This window comes from Pleurodeles waltl, chromosome 1_2 (assembly GCF_031143425.1).
Source record: "Pleurodeles waltl isolate 20211129_DDA chromosome 1_2, aPleWal1.hap1.20221129, whole genome shotgun sequence".
Classification (NCBI taxonomy): domain Eukaryota; kingdom Metazoa; phylum Chordata; class Amphibia; order Caudata; family Salamandridae; genus Pleurodeles; species Pleurodeles waltl.
Genome location: NC_090437.1, coordinates 316706632 through 316728318, shown reverse-complemented (window position 1 = coordinate 316728318; position 21687 = coordinate 316706632). Strand labels below are relative to the sequence as shown.

General features: G+C 42.7%; 1 protein-coding gene across 1 annotated transcript in view; it reads left to right on the top strand.

Moving 5' to 3' along the window:
- The first annotated feature begins 912 nt into the window (after positions 1-912).
- Positions 913-21687, top strand: part of SNAPC3 (small nuclear RNA activating complex polypeptide 3) — a 130613-nt gene continuing 109838 nt past the window's right edge. Inside the window, exon 1 of the mRNA XM_069238771.1 lies at positions 913-1231. Coding sequence (XP_069094872.1) covers positions 963-1231 — 269 coding nt within the window. The 5' untranslated portion in view covers positions 913-962. The remainder of the gene's footprint in view (positions 1232-21687) is intronic.

Genomic DNA, 21687 nt, shown 5'->3' with positions numbered 1-21687 from the left:
TTAGGATTATTATGAATATTGGTGAACCAAGTTGAGCTTCATGAGAGAACTCATGATTACCTATTTATATCTAACTCCATAGGACTTTATTGGCTGGAGGATGGCACAGTGGGCCCATGTTTAGGTAGGTGGAAATGTTGCTTGGCTCAGTTTAAGTCCTCATGGATCTTGAAGGTGGATGTGGTTTGAAAAAAATATATACGTGAGCCAATTGGATCTTATCGGACAAGCATTGGAATGCATTGAGATGAAACTATAGGGTTTGTGGCACATATTTTGACAAGTTCATACACTACATATACGGGTAATATACAGGGATGCTCCATTTAATAAGATTCATGTAAATATTGATTATGGTAGAGGTGGCCTACGATTTGTTTGAAAATTGCATGACAGGCTAAATCAGTTTGGAAAAACATAGTATGGCAAAGTAAATCCTGATTAAACTGACTTGGTTTACATATTTAACGATCAGTAAAAATAATATGTTATGTGTGAAATGTTGCCTGTGAATAAGATGTTAACTTCAGCCTGCAAAGAAGATTTATCCGAATAAGGGGCTAACGTCAGCATTATTGCCAACAGGAAGATTTCCCCCTGATGGTACAAACCATTTTAAACAGGTACCGGAGTTAACTGGGTATGATTTCGTGATCTTTTCTTGCCAACTCCTTAGGTTCCCTCTCTCTCTCCGACAACCAGCCCCCTTCCCCGGTCACGCCCCACTGTGCTCTTTGGGAACTGCAGTTCATTTGGAAGTTTCATAAGCAATTAAACTTATGGGCAATGATCAAAAGAAGAAAACAGTTTCAATAAATACAGATCAGTTTCTAGTCACTTCCTCGGCAGCCATTAAAATGTATAGCCAAACCATCAAACTTGTAAACTATAATCCCCACAATGCAAAGCGCCTGGCTTTCCGTTGACGCAGAGATCCCCTATCTCAGAGGCTTAGAATCGAAATGCAGAGCAACATGGAAGAGATCTTCCGCGGGGAGGAGAATTCCCGCGGAGAATGGTGCACCGTGCCCGAATATGAGGTCAAGGATATTAGTAGCAAAACTTTCCACGTGGAATATCTGGGTAGCCTGTGGCGAGAGGTGCTGCTACCCCGGGACTTCGCCTTGGAGGAAGAGGAGGAGGAGGAGGCGGCGGAGGAGGAAGAGATCGCAGTGGTAGAAGAGCTGGGATGCAGCATGGAAATTGCAGCGGAGCTTCGCGCGGTGTGCAGGTAAGGTTACTACGTAGAAAGAAATCCTTACAGGAGAACGGGAGCAGCGTATGTAGAGTAAGTTACGTTTTGGAGGCAACACTTCCGCCAGTCAGCTACGTTGCTGGATGCCCACACCTAACATGGCGGCCATCTCTGACAATGTAAAAAAAAAAAAAAGTAACTAGTGGAGCACACCTGTAACACAGTTCCAAAAACTACATCAGAGGCAGTATCAATAAGAATATGTATAAGTATAGACTTATTTTTTTTAAATAACAAAATAATTTATACATAGAAATAAAAATGAGAAATGTGGTAAATTAGTTCAGTTGGGGAGGGTGGCTATGGTGATGGATGAGTTGAGAATGGAGGTGCGTTTGCTGCTGATTTCCTTGCTTCTGAGGTTGGTGGGGGCATATGGGTGTTCCAGAGTGAATGGATTTCATGATGGCTGTGGTGCTCTTTGTAGTGAGCTGTCCCCATGAGATGAGCAGAGTGGCATCAATTGCATGCGGAAGTTGTAGAGGTCAGTTGGTTGAGGTTCAAAGTTGTTGTAGATTGAGGATATCTTGTGGAAGTAGTCCACCAGGGTGTAGCAGATTTCCTGGGATGGGGGGATTGTATTCTCGATTGCTGGCGAGCATGAAAACCCTATGACGATGTCGAAGAGTTCCTTGCTGGGGTTGGAGCATGCTTTGATTCAGTCTGCCAGGGTGTGTTTTTGTGTATCTTTTAGGTGTTGATGGTATTTTTTGAGGGCTGATTTGAAGGTGGCTCTGTCTATGGGATCTTTGCTGGTACACCATATTCTCTTTAGGTGTTTGCAATTGCATTTCGTGGTCCTGAGTTCTGGTGTGTAGCAGTTGGCTTGTTTGGAAGAACTTCTGGTCTTGGACGGTGTGACAGGTGTGACTTTGTTGGCGCATGTGGTGATCCAGGTGGAGAGGTTCTTGATGGCCTGTTCAGGGATGGTTGTGGGGTCGGGATGGGTGATGTTGAGAGCACCTTTCCATTGGGTCTCTGTCACTTTGTTCCAGCTGCGGTGTGTGGGGTTTGGGATCTTGCAGGCCATGCATGGGGCACATGCGATAGTGCATGAACAATGGTGTGGTTAGTCCAGGTGAGTTTGGTGACATGTCTGTACTTGAATCTGTCACTGTCAGTGAAGATTGGGTCAAGCGTGTGTCCGTGTCCTGCGCTGTGTGTGGGGTTGGTGACTAATAGGTTGAGGCCGATGTTGTTCATGCTTTCCGGGAGGTTGGGGGTGTTAGTGTCCCAAGGTGGAATTTGAGGTGACTGAGGAAGATGTAACGTTCAGAGTCGATGGCGAGTGGGGCGATGAATCCAGGAATGGTGCTGCAGAAGTGAGGGTGTGGGCGTTGCAGAAGGCGGGCTGTGGGCCTTTGGGTCTGTATTTGTTAGTGTCTCTGATGGTTGTTCCGCTGTCGGTTTGTAGTTGAAAGTTGAGGTGCTCCATGATTGGTCTGGTATCATCTTCGGCGGTGGTGCCATGGATGGTTTCTCTGTAGATGACGGCGATGTGGTTGGTGCAGTTCCTGTGTATCATCTTGTTGGGCGCTGTGGTGGCGATGTCGGGGGTGACAGAGGAGAGTCAGGTTTCTGTAATGGAGACAGTGTCAGAGTGAGCATGGTCATGGTGTCCCAGGTTTCGGTGGTATGTTTGCAGAGTGATTGAGCAGGAGGCAGTGGAGTGGTTCCGTGGCAGTCGCAGTCAGTGAGGTTGGTGTGTGTTTACGTGAGAGCAGGAGGTGTTGAGTTGCAGGTGAAGAGACAGCGGTGGCAGGGAAAAGGTCCGACTGTTGATCACGGAGATGCGCAGCAGCAGTTGTTGTTGCGCCTGGGGTCCAGGGCTCAGATCTCTTCGTCAGAATATCTGTGGGTGACAAGAGGACCAGGGTTCCTGGCACTGGGCTCAGATTGGTGCAGATGTACTTGCCTTTGATGCGCCGGTTGCGTGTGCCCCGCTGTGCCGCCGTAGGTCCTGGGAGAGGTGCATGGCGCTAGGTGGTGGAGTGGCAAATTGGGCTAGAGAGGCGGGTCAGCAAATACTCCCTAAAGAAAAGGCGCTTTACAGGAAAGGAAAAAGTTAATCAAAAGTGCACAAATATGGGTACAAATATGCTGGCTATCTTTCTGAGGACACAAAAACAGTAAATGGGCAGTGATGAGGTACAGTAAAGGAAAAGTTCGCACCAATGTGGCTAAGATTAAAACGACTGTCTAACTCACCGAGGACACAGATAACAGATAAAACTGCACAAAGCAGCTCGCTGGCAGCAGAAATGTGGGGCAAACCCGAGGAGACCTGCAGCGCTAGGGGAGCTGATCGGAGATCTGCTTAATGGGGTCACACTGTGGCCTCCATTAAGTAACTCCCTGTGCTGGGTGGCAGGAGTGGCAAATTGGGCAGGAAAGGAGTGGGCAGCAAAGTTAGTTTGAAAAATGCAAAAATAAGGGTAAAAATGAGCTGGCTAACTCACTGAGGATATAAATACAGTAAATGGGCAGTGGTGAGGTACACAAAAGACAAAATTAAGCAGAACTGCGCTCTGTCTGTGCACTGTATAGTTTTATTATTAAAGCCATGTAGTATGTCTGTGCAAATGTAACGGTCATTTCAATTAAAATGTGTTGTCTGTAAAGGCAGTGTGCTACCACACCGTGAATACAAATCTCTGCGCCACTTCACACTACTGTGCACCACTCCACTTAACACCACTCCAATCCACTGCACTCTGCAGCACTCCACTATATGCCACTGCACTTTACCCCACTTCACGTTGTGCCTCTCTACCCTATCCTGTACACTGTGCGCCAAAGCACTCTTTGTCACTCTAATTTGCACCACTGCACTCTTTGCTGCTGCACTGTACACCACTCCAGTCTAGGCCACACCAATCCACTCCACACAACTTCACTCTAGGCTACTGCACTCTATGCCACTGTGCAACATTGCACTCTACGCCATTGCACTCTATGCGAATACACTCTACATCAATGAACTTAACTCTGTAATACTCAACTTTATGCCCCTGCACTCTATGCCAACTCTAATCTACACTGCACTCTACACCACTTTACGCCATTACCCTTTATGCCACTCTGTGCAACTGCACTCTATCCTGCACTACTCCACTCTATGCCACTTCACTCTGCTTTGAAACAATTGACTACGCCACTGCACTCCTCTGCACCACTCCACTCCACGCCACTCTACTCTTAACAACTGCACTCTACACCAATGAACTCTACTCTGCATCACTGTACTCTAGGCCACTGCTCTTTATGCCGCTCTACTCCAGTCTTACACTCTACTCTGCAACACTGCACTCTCCGACACTGATCTCTGTCACTCTGCAGTACTCCACTCTACGCCACCGCACTCTACACCCCTGCACCCTATCACACTATACTCAACTCTGCACCACTCTACGCTGCTGCACTCTATGCCACTTGACTCTACTCACTGCCCTCTGTATGGCTCAACTCTTCGCCACTCCACGCTACTTGCTCTATGCCAGTGTACTCTGTACCACTCCACTCTGTGCCACTGCACGCTGATCTGCGCCACTCCACTCTGCACCACTTCCTTCTACTCCACTTCATTGTATGCTGCTGAATTAAATGCCACTGCACTCTACACCACTATACTCTGCAATACCCTACATCAATGCACTCTACACCATTCCAATCTACTCTATGCCACTCCAGTGTTTGCCACTCCAAGCGACTCCAGCTTACGCCATTACAATACACAACACTCTTTGCCACTCCATTCTACAACACTGTACTCCACCTCTTCACCATTCCACTCTGTGACACCCCATGCCACTCTCCTTTATTCCAGTAATGTTTAGCAATGCTGCACAGCAGCCACGTTAGTGAACAACAGTGCCAAAATGCATTGGCAAAGCCAGTAGCTATTGCATAGGCGAGACCTAATGGCTTTGCTAATGCTTGTCATACTGCATATAGGATATTTATGCTTGAAGACTAATAGGGCCATATTTATAAAAGAAAATCATGCAACACAATAAGCCATCTTGTAGTGCTGCGTGAAAGGCAGGAATGTGACATATTTACCATTATACTGCGCATTACCTTTCTTTCCTAGCACTGGTGCACTTTTGCTGTGCAGCGCCAACATAGGCACTCTTGTGTCATGTTGCAAGGGTGCCTGCATTGAAGGCAGGATTGTTTTTGTGCAGGAAGGGAGACCTTCCTGCACAAAAACAATCCTCAAAGGCATGTTCCTCTTTCTAGAAAGGAAAGAGGAAAGGACAAGGAGAAATAAAGATATCTCTCCTAATTGCAGTTCTTGTGGGGAAGCGTACAGTTCTGACGCATTCCCATGTCTACCAATGTTGATAAATCTGGGAGTGTGTTATAATTCATGGGTGGATGCACAGGAATACACGCGCCACCAATGGTACACCTTCCTTCCGCAGAATAATGCAAGGTGGCAAGTTGCCATTCTTTGTGTTATTCTAGATTTATCAAGCCACTCAAGGCCACGCAAGGTGGCCTGATAAATTGCATTTAGGTTTTGTGTCGTCCTTGCGTTCCCTTCCGTGGTGCAAGGGAGACACAAAACCTTGCTAAAGATGCCCCTGTTAGTGTCTTAGTGCTGTCTCCTTTATGCTTACCTGTTTGCCAGTTTCTTATTTTTAGGCAAGAGTGACATTTATGTTTTTCAGCGTAGCAGATTTTTTTTTATTTAATGCACATTTCTGTATGACACAGCTACACTTTTGCTTAATGTGCAAAACATTTGTGTGCATATACTTTTGGTAATTTTGGAAAATAGCCGCATTTAAACGAAATCTGTTTGCATGGTCCTTAGTGGCAGTTTCTTAGAAGGCAACATTTTCAAAATAATCCCCAACCCCCAACTCCCCCCTTTGTCTAACATTTTAACAAAAAGAAAAGCGTTACTACGTTTCCAAAAGGCAAAAGAAACAAACTCCTTAATGGAGAAAATTCTGAGTTCTGGCTGGCCATGCCTTGTGTTTCCAGTGGCTGGTGGTATAGGAGCCTTGCAAGTGTGTCTTAAGTTAATTTATCTAATTAAATGATAGGTAAAGTAAGGAACATATGAACATTTACATAAATCTATATATAGAATAAAACACTTTTTGGCAGAATCTGAACAAGAACTGCATATGACATCGTAATACTTGATTCAAAGTGAAACAATAAAAGATCATTAAGACTGATGTATTTATTTTATAGGAAGGGGGTCAACTTTTAATACAAAAACTCAAAACAAATTTATGAACATTTTTAGTTTAATTAGTCCGGTTTCTTACAGTCATCAACCGTGAACCTCATGCCATTAATTGGTCATATCGGCCCAGTAGATTAAACTGCATTTCTACCAAATTCGGCTACTATTTCACACTAGTAAGTGGAAGTAGTGCCACAAATCAGTGTCTAAATAATTTTCTTAGAAAAGTCTCGACTCATAATTGCAAAAGGGTAGCGATGAGTGCAGGAACCACTGCCATATGAGCGGCCAGAGATTCATTTCATAAAACATGCTTATCAGCCATTTATAATAAAGCTATACAAATCCAGTAGAGTAGACAATAACAAATACCAAAAACTGAGTGAACTTTCATTTTGTACGTGTGTGTATTACATCGCATTACCACAGGCGAACACAACAGAATGCAGACCATCAACCCATGTCGTTTTCACTATCAGCAGCATGAAAAGAGATGTTTACTCTACATGTTTAAATACTTTATCATACAGGCCAAAAGACAATTTTCATACAGAAGACTCCTGATTTTCGAAGCCAAAAATGGCTTTATTTCAGCTCAGTTTTGCCCGAAATTGCTCCTGTTTAATTGAAGTCAATAGGGAAAATAAATTCCCCCGTTTTTTTGCACTGTAAATGTTTTCAGTGGGAATGACATACTGTATTTTATGTGAGAGGGATAATTGGTTGAAGTATGGAAATAACATTTCTTTGACACTGAACGTTACTTTTTGTTTGAAAAATTGCCTTTTTAAACGTGCGATTAGCAACAGCTAATTTTAGATAAAATTTGAATTTACATGTCGGATAAAGTATATTTGTTTAAATGGGAAATTATGGGGTACATATAATAACTGTTACAGTACAGTTTAAATACCTAATAATAACTGTTCTAATCTGCGGGAGCCTGTAATCCCTGTATAAAAGCTTGTCTCTAATTTCCTTGTTACTTTTGGGTTGTGACTGCTGTAGTCACTTGTAATAACTTAGTACAGTGGAGCTTTTACCTTATAATGGCTTCTGCAAGAGCCAGCAGTCAAGGTGAAAGCAGGTTACAAAGCTGCAGTTTAAACATGGAAAACGACAACTGGCTTTTTGTCCTTGTGATTTTGTTTTTTTTGTTAAATGTTTTTTATTTTTATTTTGTTATTGAAGAGTAAGGCAGTATTTATGGCAACATGTTTATTTTTTCCATGCTGTAGGTCATTACAGGAAAGATAAAGCCCCGTGTTATGAGTTCCACGGGCGGAAAAGGCGGCCCGCCAAACTCCAGCGGTCGGGTTACTGCCAGTGTGATCCCCTTCCCGCAGCCCCTATTAAGAGTTTCCCTCTTGCTGGCCCAGCAGGAAACATCCCACAACATTGACGCCGGCTCGCAATTGAGCAGCTGCAATGTTGCGGTGCGTAGGATGCACCAGCACCCATAACGCTTTTCACTGTCTGCAAAGCGGTCTTTGAAAAGTGTAAGGGGGCTGACCATGGGGGCCCTTGAGCTCCATCCCCACCAGCCTTTACATGGCGTGGCAACCGCCATGTAAACGTCGGCAGAGAGGGAGGTCGTAATCCTCAGGGCAGCGCTGCCCTGCTGGATTGGGACCGCAAGCACCACCAGGCCGTCGGATGGCTGAAAAGTGGCGGTGCCGGCGGTCCGACCGTGGCATAACCGCCACTGTCGTAATTGTGGATGTCGGACCGTCACATTGGCGGCGGCCCAACCGCCACATTGGCGGGTCGTAATGAAGGCCTAAATCTCTGCATGGTTCTACACATTCTGAGCAACCGCAATTTTTAATCTGATTTAATATGATTTACATTAAACTGGTTTCAATATCTTTTTGCAACTAGATAGTAAGTGCTTTTTGATGTTTTTAATTTCGTACTGGAGGTTCTAAGTATAATCTTCATTTAATAAACGGGAGCCTGCAAATTGTATATAAAAGTCCATTTTTAATTTCATTATTACAGTTGAGTTGTGATGTCTCTATTCACCGGTAGTTAAAAAAAAAAAAAATGACACAGTTGCTCATCTGTAATAAATTATTACCAGCAGCCAAGGTGAAAGGCACTACACAGAACATCATTACAGCTGAAGTCTAAATGAAAGAACTGGCTTGTACTTCTCCTGATATGTAAATAGAAACAGTCTGCGCCGAAACATTTTTAAATTTGATTTACATGAAACTCTTTTTAATGTCTTTTTGTAAAAAATGTTAACTGCTTTTTTGTTGTGTTAAATTTTACAGGACAGGTTCTGCTTTTATTCTTCATGTTTTTAGTGAACATGGAAAATCAAGATTCCAAAGATTTAAGTGATTTGTGGGAAGGATGATGGTGTGACCATGTGGCATGAGAAAAAAAATACCTTCTGCCGTACATTAAAAGGGTATTGTACTTCATCTTGGATGTCCATGACTGTATAAAATAACTCAACTTCTGCCTCATTTTTCGATATGGCCTTGCAACTGCTTGGTGACTTGTAAGATCCTTATAATGTGTGGTAGGGAGTACTTTATCCCATCTGTCTGCATATCTATTATCTCTTTCATATGAAGGAGAAAGACAACAAGGATTTAAATGACTTGTGGGAATGGTGAAGGCGTGACCATGTTTTATAAGGAATAAAATACCCTCTGCATGCATGTCACTTTGGAGTCCATGACCTTCCTAGGGAACTTGGCCAAACTTTTACCAGTGCTGTACAGCATGAACAAAATGCATTGGCAGAGTCAATAGGTCTCAAATGCAAGCCCTATTAGCTCTTCTAATGCCGGTTGGGTTAGCTGTCAAGCCATTCATTGGGAGGCGCTGCTAAATCGGTGTGTGGTTTCCTTTTTCCTTGAGTTACAGCTCATTACCTTTTTTTTTATCTAATTACCCTCTGGTATTCTTTATACAATTGAGAAACCCCATCAGTTTTTGGTGTCTCCATGAAGATCGAAGTACATAACTCTGAATTAAAGAGTGTATGAAGTGTTCAGAATGCTGTTTTCTTGCTATTACAAGAACAAAAGCGTATGTACCTATAATCATTTATGCAGTCTACAAAACAAATGGAGTAAACTGTTCCCAAATTTCCAACACATAATCCACTTAAACTATCGTGGAAATGTTAGAATGAGCTATATGGTCACCTTGCTAATGTCATGGCACAACATATATGAATGATGGTGGCTGACAGTTATTGTTGCTGTTTACATCTCTTGTCCTTTACTTGTTTTGAGCTGCAGTGCAGTATTTGGCATGCACTTACATACCTTGTGGATTGAGTGATGCCAAAAATACTTCAAGGTTAGGCAGAAAAATGAAGAATTAAAATCTGTACAAATGCTTGTTTGTATGATTAAGTGAACAGCCCAGTGTGCGGTTGAGGCTACTTTTGCATACACCAGTGATGGTTTTATTGGGTTCACGCCGTTGCTATAAAAGATTGTCATGCATGTTTTTAGGTTTTCTTGCCTGAGTATGAACGTCATGTCATTTAAAATTATAACCACTGTTATGTATAAAAGTCTTTCATGCTCACAGCTCTTTTTTTTTTTTGGAGCTGGCACTAACACAAACATTTCCCAAAATAAAAGCAGTACTAGAGAAATCATAAGTAACATTTAGTGCAAAAAATAAATGCAAACAGTAGCTTTTTTGTATAAAACTGCAAATCCTACCACGCAGATATGTTTATTTGATATGATCACTAACTCTGGCAGTCGTAAATGCCAACACTTATCGTAATGGACCAACTAGTGCATCTGGAAAGCAAAAGAAGGCTCAAGTCCACAATCCATTGAGACCCCTCTCCCAAAGTGGCTTTTCCTTGTTTGTGGCCCACATAAAGATGTTTTCTCTGTAATTTCGTTCAATTAATGGAGTAAAAAGCAGCAGTGCCTAATGATGTCTGACTCCATTTACTTTTGGTCCTTTGCAGTTCTCAGACTCCTCTTAAATCCCTACTGCACCTATTGGAACACACTAGGTCCCAGAAAGAGAGGGACCATGAGAGTGAGCACCTGCCTTGAAGCAGCCATTAATCTCTGTGATCACCCGGGATAGGTGATCATAGGTAGCCTATGACCCACTTTGAAGGTTTTATAACACTATGTATGCAGTAAGCATGTCAAATTTAGTAGTGGTACACTTCAAAATGGTATGCAAGGAAATAGTACACCCATTGGCCCTTTAAAGGGACGAAAATCACATCACGTGTGCGGCCTGCAGTGTGAGTCGGGTCAATTGTTCATTTTTGTACCTACGAATTTCTACATAGCAGGCAACATGCAGGGCCATTTGGCTCATATGGCTATCCACCTAAAGATTAATGTCAACATGCACTATTACTTGCTCCAAGACGATATCTGAGGACACAGGAGATTCTAAATTGCAGGTCTTGTAGGAGTCAGGTAGTCAATAGATAACTACAATGAGCAAGGAGATCTGGGTGACTGGCCAGGTCCCATTCTCACATCGAGGAAGGGCATTCAGCTAGAAAACGTTAACATCCACAATGAATCTCTTCAGCGATTACTGCATTTGTGATAGAATGATTAAGTAGTGTCAAGAAGGAGCTTGTGTTTTATGAAAGCATGTTCACCTATCGCAGGTTCATTCACCAACATTGCCTTTGTCAAAGCCAGTGCTTATTTTGTGCACCGGCTCTTATTTTTGAGGGCCGGGGCTTATTATTCTGCCTCAAGCACTTACTGCAACCAAAAGACACATATGGGAAAGATTGAGGAAGGGAAAAACGAAAAAGCGTCACACAGGGAGAAAGTAGAAAGCTGCTAGAGTGAGCTGAAGGGGCAGAGAGAGGCTGTAAATGGATTGAAGAGGCCCGAGATGGCTTCAAGATTACGCTGCCTCGGTATTCCGTGTTCCCACATTTAATTGCAGCAGCCGCGGGTTTAAGAGGAGGACTTTGAGCACCGGCACGTTTTTATTTACAAATTAAGCACTGGTCAAAGCAGATGAGATCTGTAGTTCTTTTAAAGAGAGCTCAGTCTGACCAGGTGTGTAGGCACTTTTTCCAGTTGTCAGCTGGGAGGAGATTCCCTAAACCTCTACTTGTTTAAAAAAAAAAAAAAAAAAAAGAAGCTATCTTCCATGCAAGAACTCTTAAATACGAAGAAAATCCTTCATCTTGTCCCGCGTACAGTCTAGCTTGCATTTGGTGCAGAGGAGAAAGGATAAGGCAAACGGGGCACATATCCTCTGGTCCACCTGCTGCAAGAAAAGAAATGGAAACGTGCATTAGGAAAGCCAGTAGGCCTTGCCTTTGGGACCTATTGGCTTTGTCAAATGTTTTTACCTGTGCAGTACAACAACCCCAAAGCTGCGCAGCATGGCTAAATAACAAATAAATGGCGAATGCGTTATTTTGTAGGCGCGTTCATCAAACATGCATGTGCTTACAAAAAAGCACCAGTGTGGTTATCCCTTTTATTTGCCAATCCAACTCAAAATGAGCAAATCAGAAGAAGAAAAAGAAAGCAGGTGGGGGCAGAAGCAACACAGAGGTTGCAGGGAGAACAAACGGGCAAGAAGGAGAGCGACAGAGCGGGGTGAGGGTAGAAACACAGGAGCAAGAAAGCAGTGAGGGTGGGGGAGAACTCGAGGTCAAGTGCATCATGGAAAGGAGTGTGAAGCACGATGAGAGAGAGCAGTGTGTAACAGGGAAGCACTAGGGACCGTTCTGGGAAACACATGCACTCACGTAGAGTGTTTTAGCAAAAAGAAAAAAGTAGCACCCGAAAAGGGAGCAGTGGGAGGACACAGTAATGTATCCATGCTTCAGCAGAGAAATAAATACATGAAAAGGACGGAAACCCCATCAAAACCATCAAATATGAAGCATATAAATGAGTGATAATGAAGCCAATCAATGGGAAGCAGTGTGGTGAAAACTACACGAGAGAATGTGAAACATAGCATAGAGGGAGCTGGCATGGCTTGGGGGTAAAAAAAAGCACATGAGGAAGAAAAGAATATGGGTCACAGGTGTGAAACGCACACAAGACAAAGAGCAACATGGAATTTAGGGTTTTTGTGGGGGAGGTAAAAAGCACACAAATGAGTGCGAGAGTAACAGAACAGGAAGGAAGCAGAGGAGTACAGGAGACAGACAGCTGGAAAACACATGCACTTTTGTGGAGTGCTTAAGCAAAAGGAAAAAAGGAGTTCCCTAAAAGTGATCAGTAGAAGAAAACAAGTGAAGGCTATGTTTCAGGGTAGACGCAGAAGCTATATGGCCAAGGCAAGCCATCAAATAGGAAGAAAACAAATGAGAGTGACAATACCACCAACCAGTGATAAGCAAGATGAATGCTTTATGCCCCTGTGAGATCTGATAAGCTGACAGTAGGTCTTTAGCAACCAGACAGCTTGCGGCTATCGGGAGGCTCGACCTAAAAATTCCAAGCAATCCTGAATGCACCCAGGACTCCCCTTTTGAAAAGAAACTATAACTATTCATAAATCAAACTTTAAAATGAAACCCAATAACAAAAAATAAAGTAAGTATGTGGGGCCTATTGTATCAAATGACCTCTTGAGAAACGTGGTCACATATTGACCCAACATTTCACAACTAGTCTTTAATTTTGTAATGCATCTCATGTACTAATAGGTCTCATTGCTACTTGTCCAGTCCAAGAGTGTTCCAAAATGACCTGCCACTTGAAGATTAATTAGGCAGTTTGCTATTTGTATATCCCCTGTGATTGGCTACAACCACAGGGGCAGTGACCTGCAATGAACAGCAGACTACAGTCCCTATCTTTGCATTCCAAAACGGAAAACTCATGTTTTTTTTTTTTTTTTTAGCAGCCTGTATTCCTTAATGGAATCGATGCTACTCAAACATGTTTTCCACTTAGGAAAACTTCAGGAGGAGCAGGCAGTGCTTACATGTACCACTGCCTATTCACCCCGTGGCTGCTAGCCTCATTTAAAAAAGGTACAGTCTCCCAGGAGAATACTTTTCTCTTTGTGAATCAGTGACTATCTCCTTTGAAATGTTGGTAACTGATCGATGGTTTGCGATTGGAATTGTGTCTGCAAACCATTGAAACATGCTAAGGAACACCAGACCACCATCCTTGTGTTTGCATCCCCAAACAACAAACTTGCAGCTCTTGTTCCTCACAAGAGCGAGTACAGCTTAAGTAAAAAAAACAAGGACTCCCATTTGGGAAACGTTTGCGGAAAGCAGACAGTAGCCCCCTGGACCACTATGGTTGTGTTAGGACAGGTAGTTAGTCATACAAGGAAATACTTGAGGGACCAAACAGAAATTTGGAAAGCGGCGATTAGAATGTTTTGATGGTAAATCATGTTTAGTCTGGTGAAAACATCCTCTAGTTTCACAATCGATACAATGAAATGGAAAGTGGAAAGTGGAAATTCGAAGTGATAAAATGACATAAAGTAGATACTTTTTTTTAAAACAGCTACTCCAATCAGTGTGTCAAACATCAAACAAAAAACGTGAATACTGTTTTTGAGGTGCATTAAAATACAGGAAAATTGAACAACATTAATTAGATGTACGCCTGGACTATCTTGTTGCTAGATTGCTACCCTGGTGTGTTACTAACAAAACAGAGGAGAGACTTTTAAAAGGCAGCTCAAGCTCTCTCGGCCTTTGGACACTGACAATAATCAAAGTATGTTTCCCTGTAGTTTTTCCTTACTGCATTGTTATCCATTGGATTCTGTAATCCCTGTATAAACGTCAGTCTCTAATTTCTTTATAGTCGTCGACTTGTAACACACCTAGTCGCCAATTATAAAGAAAAGGCGTCACAACTTGACTATTAGAAGTTACTACAGCTGAGTTCTGACTTCACAATGCCTGCTGCCAGGACCTGTAGCCAAGGTGAAAGGCAAGTCAGGTCACAGGAGCCTAACTGAAACAGCTGTGTAAAGCAGTAAAAATGGAACATTGCTTTTCTTTCTCTTGCTCTATATTAATAGCTTACAATACGAAGCAGACAGAGCATGTTTATTTTTTGCACTCTTCAGATAGAGAAAAGTTAAAATCTTTCTGCATGTTTCTACACATTGTAACTACTACAGCTTTTTTTTTAACTGACTTGTATTAGATTGTTTCTAATATATGTTTGCAACAAATATGGCAGTGTTTTCCATGTATTTAATTCTGCACTAGAGATTTTTATTTTTATTCCTCATGTTCGCAAATACGCTCACTCTTTGACATGAGAGAGCAACGCACCAAGGTTTTAAGTGGTTTGTGGAAAGGTGTTGGTGTGGCCATATATTATATGGGATAAAGTACCCCCTGGCATACATGATAGGTATATTGGGAGTCACCATGGAGTTCCATAACCTTGTAAAGGAACTTGGGGCCAGATGTAGCAAAGGTTTTTACCCATTCTGTGTCTGTGGGAAAAAGTGTTCGTACATATGGCCCTTGGTCTTCAACCTCGTTTCTCTAAATGGTTATGGAACTCCTCTGTGACTTGCAGTAGCCTTATAACGTACAGCAGGGGGTACTTTATCCCTTATGTCATACATGCATTCTCTTCAAGCTGCTAGGAAAAAAGTAGGTTTAAGCTACCTTCTGCGATTTGATTCTTAATTCTGACTTACCTAATTCCAGAATCTTTAACTGAGCAATAGTAGTTTTCAAAAAGTGTTTTAATGGCTTGTGGGAATGAACTTCCTATTTTAGAATTAATCTGTCCAGCAGTATCTTTTGATGTATTTTAACTGACTAATCCTACAACCCTCTATATTGCTGCACTTCTTAGTTAGCACATGCTAGAGACATCCACTATTAAGAACTGCATCTGTTTTACTAATTCTGCATGCACAGTTTCAACAGTCTTTAACACATCTAAATTAGGTTTCCGAATCTAGTTTAAAATCGACATTTATCTTCTAATGTAAAATAACATAATTTAATGTGGTTTCTTCTGCCTTCAGAAAAGAATGCCACATACTACATGAAGATACATTTAGGTACCTATCACAGCTCTATGTTTGCACTATACAGGTCCCAATATGTATGTGCATAAATGCATTTCCTCTCTATAAACGTGTCTCGACTGACCTCATAAATATAATTTCACGCCTTACAACCATAGTTGAGAAATGACTTTTCTATGGGAAATAAACGGGGCACTTCCCATTTTGATCTTTTGTTAACAAAACTGGATTATACCTTTACCTTCAGCTATTTGAAACACTGGACTGCTCTGAGTGGCCTGTGACAGCAGGTGACGTCAGAGACTCCCTCTGATAGGCTCTTACCTCTCTTGGTAGCCAATTCTCCTTTCTTGGTAGCCAAACCTCCTTTTCTGGCTATTTAGGGTCTCTCCTCTGGGGAATTCTTCAGATAATGAATACAAGAGCTCCCCAGAGCTCCTCGGCACTTCCCTCTTCGACTTCTGCCAAGGATCGACCGCTGACTGCTCCAGGACACCTGCAAAACCGCAACAAAGTAGCAAGACGACTACCAGCAACATTGTAGCGCCTCATCCTGCCGGCTTTCTCGACTGTTTCCTAGTGGTGCATGCTCTGAGGGTCACCTGCCTTTACCCTGCACTGGAAGCCAAGAAGAAATCTCCCGTGTTCGACGGAATCTTCCCCTGCTAACGCAGGCACCAAAAGACTTCATCACCGGTCCTCTGGGTCCCCTCTCATCCTGAAGAGCGTGGTCCCTGGAACAAAGGAACTCTATCCAAGTGACTCCCACAGTCCAGTGATCCTTCAGTCCAAGCTTGGTGGAGGTAAGTCCTTGCCTCCCCACGCTAGACTGCAAACCTGTGTACTGCGTGATTTGCAGCTGCTCCGGCTCCTGTGCACTCTTCCAGGATTTCCTTCGTGCACAGCCTAGCCTGGGTCCCCAGCACTCCGTCCTGCAGTGCTCAACCCTCTGAGTTGGACTCCGGCGTCGTGGGACCCTCCTTTGTGACTCTGAGCCAGCTCCTGTTCACATATCTTCTAAATGCCTGTTCGGGTACTTCTGCAGGTGCTGCCTGCTTCTGTGGGGGCTCTCTGAGTTGCTGAGCGCCCCCTGTGTCTCCTCCTCCAAGGGGCGACATCCTGGTCCTTCCTGGTCCCCAGCAGCACCCAAACACCTATATTGCGACCCTTGCAGCTAGCAAGGCTTGTTTGCGGTATTTCTGCGTGGGAACACTTCTGAAACCTTCAGCACGCCGTGGGACATCTTCAGTCCAAAGGAGGAGTTCCTAGCTCTCTTCGTTGTTGCAAAATCCTAAGCTTCTTCCATCCGGAGGCAGCTTCCTTGCACCTTCGTCTGGGGTTTCCTGGGCTCCTGCTCCCCCCCCCCCCCCCCGGACACTATCGCGACTCTTGGACTTGATCCTCTTGCCGTGCAGGTCCTCAGGTCCAGGAATCCGTCTTCAGTGCTTTGCTGGTGTTTGTGGTTCTTGCAGAATCCCCCTATCACGACTATTGTGTCCTTTTGGGGTAGTAGGTGTACTTTACTCCTACTTTTCAGGGTCTTGGGGTGGGGTATCTTGGACACCCTGACTGTTTTCTTACAGTCCCAGCGACCCTCTACAAGCTCCCATAGGTCTGGGATCCATTCGTGATTCACATTCCACTTTTGGAGTATATGCTTTGTGTTGCCCCTAGACCTATGTTCACCTATTGCATCCTATTGTAATTCTACACTGTTTGCATTACTTTTCTTACTCTTACTTACCTGTTTTGGGTTTGTGTACATATAACTTGTGTATATTACTTACCTTCTTACTGAGGGTACTCACTGAGATACTTGTGGCATATTGTCATAAAAATAAAGTACCTTTATTTTTAGTAACTCTGAGTATTGTGTTTTCTTATGATATTGTGCTATATGATATAAGTGGTATAGTAGGAGCTTTGCATGTCTCCTAGTTCAGCCTAAGCTGCTTTGCCATAGCTACCTTCTATCAGCCTAAGCTGCCAGAAACACCTCTATTCTACTAATAAGGGATAACTGGACCTGGCACAGGGTGTAAGTACCACAAGTTACCCACTATAAGCCAGGACAGCCTCCTACACAGATTCCCTGAAAGGCTAATAGTATGCGGTGGCAGCAGTATTTCAAACATTGTGATCCAGAATACCACTGTCAGGAGCTCATGCTTCTACTGGAGACGGCCAAGTACTCTCTTTGCAGTAGCAGAGCAAGCTTCCCCCTCATACAGAACAGTCTCAGTCCAGGGAACAGCTTTGTAGACTTCACTCATGCATAGAAGAAAGACAAGATGTTGAGGGAGAGAAGTGACCAATGCCTGCATGTGCTTCAGCTGGAGGGAGGTGTGATACTTGGCTTGGAAAGAGCATTGGACTGGTTTGATGTTTGTCTAGTTAGCATAGAGGATGAAAGTGACCCTCTCCTGGGTTGGCTGGGAGATAAGGGACCTGCACTTTGTGGCACTTTAAACTTGCGTTAATGGTGCATCATATGGCACAGTCAACTTGAACATTATTACACTGTTAATCTGAAAATATGTGGCACTGTGAACATCGACTGTATACTGTCAGGTCACTGGGATGTTTGGCAGCTTATTTACTATGGTCTGGTACGTTTGAGCAGCCTTTATGTTTTGACACTTTATTCCAGGCCCCTACCCTCCCATTATATGCGGGAACACTTTTTGGATTAGTTGTATTTCCGTTTGAGAAAGTGAGGAAGGGTAAATGGCAGTTTTAGGCAAAATTGATTTTATGCTACAGAATTGGATTAATTGAATTGTAAGGTAATTGCATTGATTTCTAAATGGCTACAATAAAAGGCTTAATTCTTTTAATAACTGATCATGAAACTTGCTGTGATTTGCACTAACATCAGAAACATTTTAGTATTGGTACCTATTTTGGAGAGCTCCTCAAGCTATTTTAGTAAATTCAGTGGTTTCATTCATTTATATCCATTGTATCCACTCGATGTAGCTATTTGATACCTAATAATGCCACTTCTGTGAACGTCGGCTCCAAAAGCCATACATTGTTTCTCCTTGTGATGTTACTGCATGGGTTATATTATTGCTCAAACCTAGGTTGGATAACTAGGTGTCTCCAGTTTATATGGCAGGAGGGTTCACAAAATGTGTAGTCCCCAAATGTGGGTGAAAGTTCTTACAATAATCCTCCTTCTTACTTATTACACCCACAAAGAAATGCATGTAAATTAAATGTAGTCTTGTATTTGAGTATGTATTGCATATATTGTCGGAAGCATGCTAACTGCTTACCAGCACTATTCACAAGTCACTTTATTTGTCTTCTGAATATGTCATCACCCTCTCATAGTAATCAGTCAGTGGGCAGCTAAATCCCCTTTGCCAATGATCTGTCCCTCTTCATTGAGAGTTTCAAGGCATTGAGCCCTTTGACTTTCTACCAGTTGGACAGCAGCAACAACTATCACCTTCACAAACAGAAGCCTCCAAGTTTGCACCAGTTGATGCAGTGAAGAAGAGAGCACATTGCCTGGGGAAGCACCCAATTAAATTGAGATATAATAATAATGTTTAAGTAGGATACAGCTAGACTCCTTAGATAACTTCCGTACATGGCTCTCATTTGTAGCGAATTGGATGAGCAATAGCTGAAATTGTACTGAGACAAGATGGAAATTCTGTTATTTGGGGAACAGCCTTCCATCTGGTCTAACCTGTGATGGTCTCTGATCTAGGTCAGCTCCCTCAGATTACATCATTTGCCAGGAACCTTGGTTTCTGTTTCAAAGCCTCTTGTTTGGAGATGTCCTCGACAAAAGCTTCTTTGTTTTCATTGCTGAACTCTAAAGAATTCCTACTAACCCCACACCCTGCTAGTAGGAAAACAGTAGTAGATGTCCTATTTATTTTGAGACTAGACTACTGTACTTCTTTCTACTTAGGCCTCACCACCTACCTAGTTCACAGACCTCAAATGGTTCAAAACCCGGCTGCACGTGTAATCTTGAATTTGTCTCCACCATGAATTGGTATCTGTAAATATAAATAATCAACATTGGTGGGCCATTCATAAAAGATGCATATTTAAGGCCTGTTGCTTAGTCTTCAAAGCACTAGCCAAAAAAGGGTACCTTGAGCATTCAAAAGCTGATAAAACCTTATTTGCCTTCCAGGTCTTGGAGATCTGCATACACATACCTGACCTGTAACTCCAAAGTTAAGCATACCCCTATGGGCGGACAGTCTCAATTTTAGCTCCCAAAATCTAGAATTCACCTCCTCTTGCTCTTCACCCATCAGATTCAGAAACAGCCTTAAGAAAAAGCTAAAAACTTTATTATTCAGCCTGTAGACCCATGCTGTTCTAGTTGTGACCGTCTTTCAGTTTAGACCTCAGAACTAGGGCATCCTGCTTGGTAACAGTGCTGCTGTATAAATCTTTGATTCATTCTTTCATTCATAGTAATTCTGAGATCAGTCAGTGGTACCCCTTAATACTTGACTGTGGGTGACAACATGTAGCTATGTAAAACAGAAAGTCCTCTGACAAGGTACAAAATGGTGTCTGTTTTATGAGATGAATAAATGTTGTGTGACATTCCTAATATAAACTTATCTAAATACTGGCAAAAATTGTGGATAAAAGCTGCTGTAGAAAAGTCCTCATTTGATTTTAAAAGTGGGTGCACTGTGCATTGGGCTTCTATTTTAGTAAGTATTCCTGCTTGTTAACATTTTTGTTTAAAAAAAAGTTGGTTATGCTTCTAGGTTGACACATTCAGTAGACACAAACTTCCCTGTCGTACCCTAACTTTCATGCTAAGTTGGTGCATAACTGTAGCTTATAAGACCTAGTGCTTGATATACTGCCCCATTCCTATCCTCCAATTACCCTCTGCTAGAAAATAGAAATTGAGGAGTCCGTGAGATCTTTGAATTTAGTAATGTCATGACATTCGCACACATTCAACACTCTCATGAAGTGAGCTCGAACACACCCTGAATCAAAATAGAAAATATGCACATGCCTATCCATAAAAAGACAAAAAGAGCTTGGGTTCATATAATTTATATTTACTTAATTCAGTATAATGAGAATGAAACATTTCGTAGCTAACGTAACAGAAAGTTTCAGTTCCAGTAAGGACACACATGTGAGGAATATGCTCATCTTTGTTTATTGCAACTCTCCAGCATCTCCATATAACAATTGTTTAAAAAACTAACATTCCCATGAATACTTGGCAACTTTCAGAACAAGTATTCAGCCAATAGTAACACCTGGGTTGGTACAGTAGCCCTTGGGTTCTGTCCACCACTCCTCTTTCTTCCTGTGACAAGAATTGTCCATTTGGTCCCCGTCCCTCCTGTTTTTACGCCTTGTTTCCTATAGCAAAAGGACCAGATGATCTATTGGACATCAACTGAACAAAAGCATTAGCAGACATCTATGCGTGTTGAGGAAATCGTGACACAGAACACCGCTTCATAAACAGGTATTCAACAACCGTCAAAGCCATCAAAAAAATTAAGAATGTATGCCCATAAATTACACTGTATCATAACTGTGACATTGGCACACAGGATTTCTCTCCTGTGTAGGCGGGAGGGTTTGGACATAACTTGTCCCCTGAGTGGGATAATCCTCACATCTGTGTTCTTAATAGAATTTAAACTTTCTGTTAGACTAGCTAGGAAATGTTTCATTATGTGTCAGGACAAGACGTGAGGATTATGCTTGCTTAAAACTTACTCGCCACCAAAAGGCGATATCTAACATATCTTGAAGTAGAACCTCTTAAACGTGGAGTCCACAAATCAATCCACTACATTCAAAATGTTCTCCAAACTGGCCCCTAAAGAGAAGACCTAAGATGCCATGGCCCCTCTGACGAAGTCAGTGCCAAAACCTCTGCCGTCATTACCTTCCTCTTGCATAATCCAGTGAACCCAACAAGTATTGGTTGAGGATTATACTGCTCCATGCTGTTTGTTCAATTAAATCAACATCTGTCTCCCACCTGCTGTATGTAGCTCCTCTGCCATGGATTCATATGCTTTAAGGCTCCGTATCAGACATAACTTCGGGTCTGCCTGAAAAGCCAGGTACAGCACCCACCTTGATCCATGCATTGTCATCCGGGAAAGATAAAATGTAACCCCATCTGGGGTAAGCTACCTGTAATATCCAGTGATCTGATGTCTGAGACTCACCCTTGGGATATCGGGCATAGTAAGATTGCCAACTTACAAGAGATCTC